The sequence below is a fragment of the Trichosurus vulpecula genome, chromosome 7 (genome assembly GCF_011100635.1).
Source record: "Trichosurus vulpecula isolate mTriVul1 chromosome 7, mTriVul1.pri, whole genome shotgun sequence".
In the NCBI taxonomy this organism is placed as follows: domain Eukaryota; kingdom Metazoa; phylum Chordata; class Mammalia; order Diprotodontia; family Phalangeridae; genus Trichosurus; species Trichosurus vulpecula.
In genome coordinates this window covers 261,979,739-261,990,108 of record NC_050579.1, presented here as the reverse complement: position 1 = coordinate 261,990,108, position 10,370 = coordinate 261,979,739, and the positions used below count along the sequence as shown (strand labels likewise).

Here is a 10,370-nt window from a genome sequence, read left to right as displayed (position 1 = left end):
TAGAGGAACCCTGGCTTTGAGCCAAACTTTACCTTTATGCCATTTTCCCCAGAGCTATGGGGAGTGGTGTAAATAGCCCGACCCCTTTTTAAAGGCCCAGCTCCAACGAGCCCCAAGCCAGTGAGCCACCGGGGGTCCAGAGAGGGGCCCATGCTTCTTACTGGGCACTGACTTGTGTAGATATTTTGTTTTGTCTACCCCCCGCCCCCTCCTCCACCCCCGAGTGCCCTTTCGTTTTTATCTTTGTGCCTCTAGCGCCTGGCACTTACACACACTCCGGGTACACAGCGATTAATATTCACAAATTGGATTGAACTGACTCCCCAGTTAGCCAATATACCGGAAGTTTGGTTCCTCCCGGACGCTCTAGGAAAACTGGAGGACTTGGATGTCAGTGGTTCTCGGGAGGGGACTGTAGTTGTGGGGGGCGTGGGGGGAGGGGAGAAGAAATCAGTCCCCGTCTGGTCAAGGAGGGCACCGGAAGTGGCCGTTCCCATCTGGCCTGGTCTCGAGGGGCGGCGGTAATGGAGGCTACAGTGGTTGGGGCGCGGGCGATGAGCGGGCAAGAGGCTGGTGGCAGCCTGGAGAAGGTGAGACCCTTGTCTCTCCGTGGTCCGGAATATAAAGGGTTGAACACCTCCCCCAACCCCTCTTCCCCCCAACCCACGCACACCTGTGTCTGCGCCGTGACAGTACATCTCCACACTGGGCGTGTGGTCACTCCCGTGCTCATACAGGGGATGCACATCCATCTTTCCATCCGTCCATTCATTCATCTTTCCAACCACATATCTTCCGCGCCAGCCCGAGTTCTGCCTCCCCACGCCCTCCTGCATTGTCACACTTCACTTTCCAGCCCTCCCTGGATAAGCACCTCCCTATCCCATCCCCTACAGACGGGACACCCCTCGCCTGGGTCAGAAACACGATCCTGTGTCCCAAACCTTCCCCGGCCCTTTGGGAGCCCAGCAGGCATTCAGACACCCCCCCCCCCCCTCCACTGCTGCTCCTTAAGCACACTTCTCCTTCCCTTTATTTGCCTCCCTTCAACACGTCCTTTCCCGACCTAAACAGCCCACCCCACACTAATAAACCCCTCTTTATACACACACATGCCTTCTTATACACTCGTTCTCTTCCATGCCACCCCCACCCCACAAGAAACACAGGCACTAGTCTTTCCTCCCACTCTCTACGTTTTCTGGTCCAGTATGAGAAGTGAAGTGCTGACCTAGCAGTCAGCGAGTACCTGGGTGCAAATCCCACGTCTGTACTTTTTTAGTTGTGTGGGGTTTGCAAACTGTGTGACCCCAAGTGCTCTGAGACTTAGTTTTCTCATCTGCAAAATGGGGGTAATGATGTACCTCACATCATAAAGTACCTCACAGGGTAAGGAATGCTGAGTAAGATGTTGTGTGTAAAGCCCTTTGTCAATGTTTAAGTACTATACGAATTTTAGTTCTTACTACACACGCGCTGTTGCACACACCCCTTCTGCATCCCCGACCACCTCCTAATAAGAGCATCCCTTTTCTTCCTGCCAACAGATACCCATCTTGAAGTCAGATTAAAGCCCATCATGTCTTTTCCACCCCTCACTCTACTGGTACCGAAGCTTTCTTCCAGGGCTTCCTCCTTTGCATGTTTCCTCACAGCAACAACAATTCCTCCTTCAGGAGCCCAATGTGGGGAAGACAGTGGCCGTGTTTCTTACCCAGGAGGAGTCCAAGAGCCTGGTCTTCCCACAGGAGACTCTCTACAAGGATCAGACACTGGAGAATGATGGAAGCAGGAGCCCACTAGGTAAGCATTCACTCCCCTGACCCATCATTGGACTTTCAGACGTCATTTAAAAAATAAAAACAAACAAAAAAAACCCTAATATGAGGCTGAGAATTTAAATTGGGGTCAGAACTATAGACTTCCAGGTCTCCATGAGGTGCAGAGGCTGGATGTTTTTGTTCCCTGTGCCGAGGTATCCGGCCTGGTGAATGAAAAATTGGGAAATGAGTCAATCACTATTCATTGATTTCTCAGCCTTCTCTTTCCTTAAGCGTCTTGCAAGAAAGGGCCTTCTTTCAATGTGATGAGAAAGACTGATTCACTGCAAAGACTTTCCTGGGTTCTCTAGCTCAGTTTTTTTGGGGAGCGCTCGGGCAGGACTCTAGCACTGGCTATCTTCTGAGAAAGATTCCTTCCATTAAAAGAATCATGGATTTTAGAGCTGGAAGAGCCCTCATGAGGCTGTCTAGTCTACCCCTCTTCATTTTACAGGTGAAAAAACTGAGGCTGAGAGAGAGGAGTGGCTTGTCCAAGGTACCACAGGCCATAGTTAGCAGAGCCAGTATTTAAACCCATGTTCTCTGACTCCACATCTAGTGTTTTTTTCTATTACAGTAATCTGTTTCCCTCTGTTACTTTTATGTACTTGGAAGGGTTATGTTAATTCAAGTTTGGGAGTTGCCTTATGCCCAATTGGTCGCCACAGGTACCCTCATCTTGCCAGTCATTTTTGTGTGTATGGGATGATGAAGACAGGGGACTTGGCAATGCTGTATAATGAATTTTGCTTCAAGGATCAGAAATTTCAGGATCTGTGGAAATGTCAAAGGCCAAAACCTAATGGGACTAAAGCAGAGGAATCTTTTCCCTCCACTCTCTTCCTCCTCTTATCTTTTCCACTCCCCAATCCCCCTCTCTTACAGCAGTTACCTTGTCTTACAGCTTCTGAGGTTCTGCATTGAACAGGTAGAGTTTCTTCCATCAACATGCCATGGAAGTTATTCAGATGTAGAAATCTAGAAGTTTAAATTTAAATTCCAGGAATAAGAAAGGATAAGAGATAGTCAAATGAGTCATCTCCACCTCCACCAGATCTTGAACTCTTTTTAGATTGTGGCCTGAGTCAGGCCACACCCTGATGGTTTAGGTTCAATATTGGAACAAAACGAGATACTCACTCTACAGTTAACAAAAGGAGATTCATTTAATCATGGCAGGAAAAGGATATTCAACAAGGGGTGGGCATTGAGGACACCTCTGGTTGACTCAGCTGAGCAAAGCCCACTTGTCTGAGCTGCTCATTGTGACTCAGCAACCCAAGCATCCTTGTGACTGTTTGATACCCAAGTGACTAGGAAGTGATGTCAACAGCCTGAGCCTTTAGTCCCCTCAACCAAACAAGTCTCAAGGATGCTTTCAGTACTTTTTAAGGAAAAACTAGCCTAACTTGCATGGGGGTAGGAGTCAGGATATTGCTCCTCCCATAATGCTCCTATCTGTGCTTAAATATTACTCTATAGAAAAGAGAGGGCAAATGAGCTGATTTTCAGCAGAGTAGAGACATGATTGAAGTGGTATTTTAGCAGAGTAGTCTGGAAGTAATTAGGGTGATACTAAAGGGGGGGTGGGGCAACACTCATCTCCTCAAAGCAATAAGCCTCAACTAGAATGCTAACAATGGGACTAAAGATGAAGGGAGAGATGGAGCTATTTCATAGGAAGAACAGATAGGCCTTTATGACTCAGTTTTCCTTCTTCATTTCCTATATTCAAAGATTAAGGTTCTAAGCCAGAGTAACTGTGGAAGTCACGGTGCCATTGACAAAAAAAGAGAGGTTGGGAGAGAGAGCTGTTTTGGATAGAAGTTGGGATTGGGGTATCCATTAATAAAACATAGGTATTTCAGAGCCTTGCCTGTGTTCAGCAATGTTCCATAAAGGAGGAACAAAGAAAAGAAATGGTGGGAATGATTTGGGGTTGAAGGTAGATACGAAAAGACATCAGAAAGGTATGAATGTCCCTGTCAGTATTGATGTGGTTGACCCTTGATCTAGGTTGAACAGGGCAGTATAACATACTGTTGGGAGTTCATAACCAGTAAAGGAGAGGGTAGTATCTAAAAACGTAGAAAGAGAGATTATCCAGGAGAAGAGAGTGGTCAATAGAGTCAGGTGCATCGGAGGGGTCAAGAAGGATGAGAACTGAGAAGACTTGTCAATTAAGAGATCATTTCTCTATGGAGAGAGCAGTTTGAGATGAGTTTGACTTAAGTTGAGGTTAGAAGTCAAATTACAAGAGGCTGAGGAGTGAGTGAGAGGAGGACATGTGGAAACAACAGGTGTAGAAAGCTTTTCAAAGGAGTTTGTCTGGGAAAGAGAGAAGAGATAATAGAATGATAGCTTTTCGGGATGGTAGGTTGCAATCTGCTGGAAAGAACAAGAGGGAATGGGAACAAGGGTACATGTAGAGAGGTTTGTCTTGGCAACAAAGGTTACTTCAATATCATAAACAGGAAGAAGAGAGGCAGTAGTAATGGGAACATGAGTCTGTTTTGTAAATACCTCTTCCCCTGACCCATAATTCATCCCCTGGGAATTTAGAGCTTTTTTTGTTGTCGTTAAAACGAAAACAAAAAACAAAAAAAATCCAAGATGTTGCTGGGATCATTTTAATTTGAGGTCATGAATTATTAACTTCCTGATCTCTGACTGTTCAGGATTGAGTGTTTTTTTCATTACAAATAATTTGGGTTTGAGTCTTACATAAAAATTTTAAGCCTATAAAAGAAAGTCCCCTTTATCATTTCCTTGCTAGATTTATAGTAGTTTTTAAGATAAATGAGTTTTTCTGTATCCATATACATTATTTTATTTTTGTTATTAGTTTGACTTATTATACTAATAATTTTTAATGTTTCCTGATGCTTGCATTTTTTATAAGTCCAATTGATCATAATAGATTTTTTTTACTTTTTTGTAGTCTTTTTGCCAATATTTTATCCAGTGTTTTTGGCATCAGTGTTTATTAGTGCTCCCAATATATAATTCTCTTTACTTTATCTCTTCTCAGTTTGGAAATCAAGGTCATGTTTGTCTCATTGAAAAAGTTTGGCTTGGTGTGTCTTTTTTTTCTATTTTGAAAATGGGTTTTTGTTGTCGTTGTTGTTGTTGTTCCTTAAATTAATGCTAGACATCACTTGTTAAGTCGCTTTGGACCTGCTGTTTTGTTTTTGTTCTTTGTATTTATTCAGTTTCCCTTTATGATGTTGGGTTATTTAGATTATCTATTCCCTGTCTTGTTAGTTTTGTTGTTTTATATTTTTATAGATATTAATCCACCTCATTTAGGTTTTCAGATTTGTCGCCACTAGATATAAAAGTGTCTAACAAATGTTTTATTTCCTCTTCATTTGTTGTGAATTCCACCTTCTCATGTTTTATTTTGTTAATTTGCTTTTGCTTTCTCTTGTAAAAGCAAATAACTACTGGTTTATCAACTTTGTTAGTCTTTTTTAGAGAAAAAAAACCAGCTCTTTGTCCTGTTTAATAATTTATTGCTCTAAAAAATTTTTTCAATTCGTCTCATCTTTAATTTTCAAAATTTCTTAACTCTTTAAGATTATTTTTAGACTCCATTTACCTCCTTGTCTTTTGGTTTTTTTTAACAGTTTTTTTTATTATATTCTGGTCTACACAAGATAGGCTTAAGATTTCTGCTTTTCTGCATTTTTATGAGTTCTGTGAACACTAGTGCATCCACAGTTTTTATGTAAGTGCAATTGCAGCCTAAGAAATAACACATTCCAAAGTCTCCACAGGCCTCTCCAATATAGTTTTCAAAGTGTTTTGTTAAGTTTGTAATTTAGCTCTTTTGTTGGACTTATCAAGCTCTGGCAGAGAAACATTAAGTTTGCCTATAATTAGTTTCTCACTATTAGGCTTTTTAAAATAATAGGTAGTTTTTTCTTTAAGAATTTGATTGCTTTGTCATTTGGTATATGCAATATGTATATACATATATATGGTTATGATATTGTTTAATTATTATCTATGGTGCCTTTAATCATGAAGTAGTTTTCCCACTTACCCCTTTTCTTTTAAAAAATAAATTTTCATTGCTATCTTTTGTTTTTACATCACATATATTTCCCGTCGGAAAAAGTTAAGCAAAACTAACCAGCAGTGTCAAGAGCATAAACGCTTAATAAATGCTTATTGACAGACTGACAGGAATATAATTCCTAACAATGTATTAATGAAATTATATTTCCATAAAACAATTGGGAGATCCCAGTGAGTTCATCAAATAGTGTTTTATCCATAACACGTCACTGTCAATAAATTCTAATGGTTTTGGTAAAAACAGCTATCAAATCTTTGACCCAGGCACCGTATCCTTCCAGACTTGAGATTCTTTTCAATCTCTGTCTAACTCCAGGTAATCTAAATAGGTGCCACATCTTGCCATTTCTACCTCCACAGCATCTCTCGATTTCTCCTCTCCCCTCCCACAGCTACCACCTCAGTCCAGTCCTTCATCATCTTCCACCTTGGTGATCACGATAGTCTTCCAATTGGTCTCTGTTAGGGCAAGCCTAACACCAGCACCCTTTCAATTCAGGTTCAACATTGGGATGAAATGAAACGAAAAAGAGGTTGATGGTCCTGGACCAGCAAGGACACAGTGAGGTTTAGCTTCTGTATTCACTGCCCCCTTGTGTCCACATGGAAACAAGTCCAGTCAACCACTTGATTGGTCTTCAGATATCCACCCACCATGGATGGGACTTTTTATGTCCTGAGGGCAGGGACTATGCAGGTCTCAGGAATCCTGGCCTCAAGTCCATCTTACATATCACCACCATAGTGACTTTCCTTAAAAACAGATCTGACTGTGTCATTTCCCTCCCTACCCAATTAACTCCAGTGGCTTCCTCTCGCCTCTACTGGCACCAACCTATCTTTCCAAACTCCTTAAACATTAATCTGCTTCTCACATTCTGTGATCCAGTCAGACTGGTATTCTCTCTGTTCCTTATCTACCGCAGTCCATCCCCTGTCTCTGTGCTTGTTTCAACAACCATCTGTTATTCCTGGAATGACTTCTGTTCTCACCTTCACCCCATTGATTTCCTCTGAAGGAAGCTGCAGGATGCAGCCCACATATCACCTTCTATGAGAAGCCTTTCTTGATTGCCCAACAATCAGGGTCCTTCCTCCCAAACTATCTTGTATTTAACTATCTTGTGTTTATTCTCTTCATATTTGTTCTGAATATACGTACACACATATATTTATTTATACATACTTGCCTTTCCCATTAGAATGTAAGTTCCTGAGTAGAATGTTTTAATCCTTGCATCCCCAGTACCTAAGCTTTGCTAGGCTCATGGTAGGTCTGGCACGTAGTAATAAATGCTTGTTGATTGATTGACACTTTCAAAAATACTGCAATTTTTAAAATGTTATAGTCAAAATAGGGGTGTGCTAGAGTCAGTTCAAAGCAGCTCATAATAGCCAATTGTGAAATTTTCAGTGTGACTGTTTATACTTGGAAATCAGCGTATCGTGGCTCGCTTGTTTTGTGAATTGTCTATTCTTAAAGTGATGGAGAAAATGTTAATAATGCATGTTGAACTTGGAAGTGTGTCTTGTGTACTTTTTTCCCTGGAAAGCCAGTTGTTAAACCAGCATACTGCTGATAAAAAGGAAATAAAACTGAGGCCAGTGGACAATATTAATGCCAAGCTATTTAAGTTAGGGAGGTGGTTCAAGGGATAGAGCTCTTGAGGCCACTTAGGGGACTTTCAAATTTGTTTTTCTTGATGAAAATTTGTTTCATTTTGTTTACTCTTTCTCCCTTCAGTTTCCTTTCTCCTAGAAAAAAAATTAACCTTTATCTAAATTTTTTCTTTATTGTTTCAGATTGTGAGAACAGGACTGAAAAGGAATGGAAGCCAAAACAGGAAATTTCTGAGGACGAGTCATTTCAAGCAATATCAGAAACACTTTCAAGTCAGATTCCCCAAAGATTTGAGTTGGTAGAAACCAGGGTATGTGAAGATGAGTTAGAGAAGCAAAGTTTAAATGTTTCAGAGGATGGACTGAACCAGACCCATTCCCAAAAGAGAAAGTTCAGGCGAGTGAATACCACCCAAAGGAAAAGCCTCATAGGAGAAAGCAACAAGGAATGTAATGAGAGAGAGAGAAGCATCAATTGGAGCTCCAACTTTGTTACACATCATAGAGCTCCTACAGGAGAGGAATCCCAAAGATGTGAAACATATGATCAGAGGCTGAAAGAAAAGCCAGAACTTAATGCATATCAAAAAATTCATACTTTAAAGAGAACCCATGAGTGTAATGAATGTGGAAAAGTGTTTAGCCGAGGATCAAATCTTACTATACATCAAAGAATTCATACAGGAAAGAAACCCTATATATGTGATGAATGTGGGAAAGGTTTTAATCAGAGCTCCAATCTCTGTAGACATCAGAGAATTCATACTGGGGAGAATCCTTATGAATGTAAGGAATGCGGAAGAGCCTTCAGGGGGAGCTCAAACCTTATCCTGCATCGGAGAATTCATAGTGAAGGGAAACCCTATGTTTGTAAAGAATGTGGGAAAGCCTTCAATCAGAGCTCAGATCTCATTATACATCATAGAATTCATACTGGAGAAAAACCCTATGAATGTGATGAGTGTGGGAAAGCCTTTAGTCAGAGTTCACACCTTGTTACACACAAGAGAATTCATACTGGGGAGAAACCCTATGAATGTAGTGACTGTGGAAAAACATTCAGACAGAGTTCCCTCCTTCTCCAACACCAAAGGATCCACAGTGGAGAGAAACCTTATGGGTGTCGCAAATGTGGGAAAGCCTTTAGTGGACGCACGGTCTTTCTTAAGCATCAGAGACTTCATGCTGTTGAGGAACTTGATGGACAGACCTTCAATCAGGATGCAGACCTTATTGGACAGCAGAGCATTAATAAGGAAGAGAAACTTTATGAATGTCATGAGTGTGGAAAAGCCTTCCGGTGTAGCTCAGATCTGATTAGACATCAAGTAATTCACACCGGCGAGAAACCCTATGAATGTAACGAATGTGGCAAAGCTTTCAGTCGGAATTCCATCCTTATAGAACATCAGAGAATTCATACAGGAGAAAAGCCTTATAAATGCAGTGAATGTGAGAAAGCTTTCAGGGGGAGCTCACAACTTATTCAACATCAGAGAATTCATAGTGGAAAGAAACCCTACGAATGCAATGAATGTGGAAAGACATTTAATCAGAGTTCAGACCTTAATAGACATCATAGAATTCATAGTGGAGAGAAGCCCTACGAATGTAATAAATGTGGGAAAGCCTTCAGGTGGAGCTCAGATCTTGGTAGGCATCAGAAAATTCATATTGGAAAGAATATTTATGAATGCAATCAGTGCAAAAAAGTCTTTAGTCAGAGTTTGGCCTTTACTCAGCATCAGAAAATCCACACTAGAGTATAATCCTATTAATATAATTATGAGGAAATGAAAGCTAATTTTTACTTTTGCTAAATACCAGAGAGTACATTTTATAGTACAATCTCATAGGAAACTGAGATCCTTAAGAGCGGGAGAGGTTTTGTTATAACCCATTTTACTCATCAAGAATTCTATAACAGAGAGACATGGTTGAGATGGAAATGTAACATCCTTGCCTAAAAGCTTCTGTGGCATCAGAAAATGATATAAATTGGTTTAAACAATCTGACCTCTCATTTAATGTCCCCACCAGAGCAGGTAGCAAGTCCAGCAGCCCCCCATCCTCCAAACTATTGAGGTCTTCCCAGCAACAATATTAGAGGACAAGTTAAATAGGTTGAGTGTGTGGATCTAGTTTTCTGGGGAAAAAAAAAAGTTGGATCTAGTACCAGAGAATCTGGTAAGAAAAAGTTGGATCTAGTACCAGAGGATCTGGAAAGAAAAAGTTGGATCTAGTACCAGAGGATCTGGTAAGGAAAAGTTGGATCTAGTACCAGAGGATCTGGTAAGGAAAAGTTGGATCTAGTACCAGAGGATCTGGTAAGAAATAGACAACCTCCCAGCCTCAATTTCCTCATCTATAACATGATAGTGCCCGTCTGACAGGGTGGTTGTGAGGCTTAGTGACAGAGTATAGTAAAAGTCCTTTGCAAAACTTAAAGTGCTATAGAAGTATGAACATAATTTCACCTTTAGAGCACCTTTAATTCTATTTTTCCCTTTTTGAATTCTGAATTTAAGTACCATTAAAAATAGCATTTCCATATTCACAACAAAATAAAGAGGATTGTTTATAAAACCATGAATTTCCATTTCGTATCACTTGTTATTTATATTACCAAAACAGTTATAATAATTTCCACGTGTTATTTTCATGCTTAAATTCCTTGCCCTCTTGCACCCAACCCCTTAAGTCAGCCTGTGGTATCAGGTAAACCTTCCTGGAGGTTGGGTCCGAGAAATTGTTGAACTGGAGAACCTTCCCCCTTCTTCGAGTGGCTTTGACTTACTGAGCGTACAACTGAGGTAGGACACCCGACCATGATAGTCGTGGGTATGA

At 41.0% G+C, this 10,370-nt stretch overlaps 1 protein-coding gene across 1 annotated transcript; it reads left to right on the top strand.

Annotated features, from left to right (window-relative positions):
- The first annotated feature begins 444 nt into the window (after positions 1 to 444).
- On the top strand, positions 445 to 10,114 carry LOC118855914 (zinc finger protein 594-like). The gene is made up of 3 exons (XM_036765954.1): positions 445 to 590; positions 1,677 to 1,803; positions 7,707 to 10,114. Exons 1-3 carry the CDS (start codon positions 525 to 527, stop codon positions 9,290 to 9,292), a joined length of 1,779 nt encoding a protein of 592 aa, XP_036621849.1. The 5' UTR covers positions 445 to 524; the 3' UTR covers positions 9,293 to 10,114.
- The last annotated feature ends 256 nt before the right edge of the window (positions 10,115 to 10,370 follow it).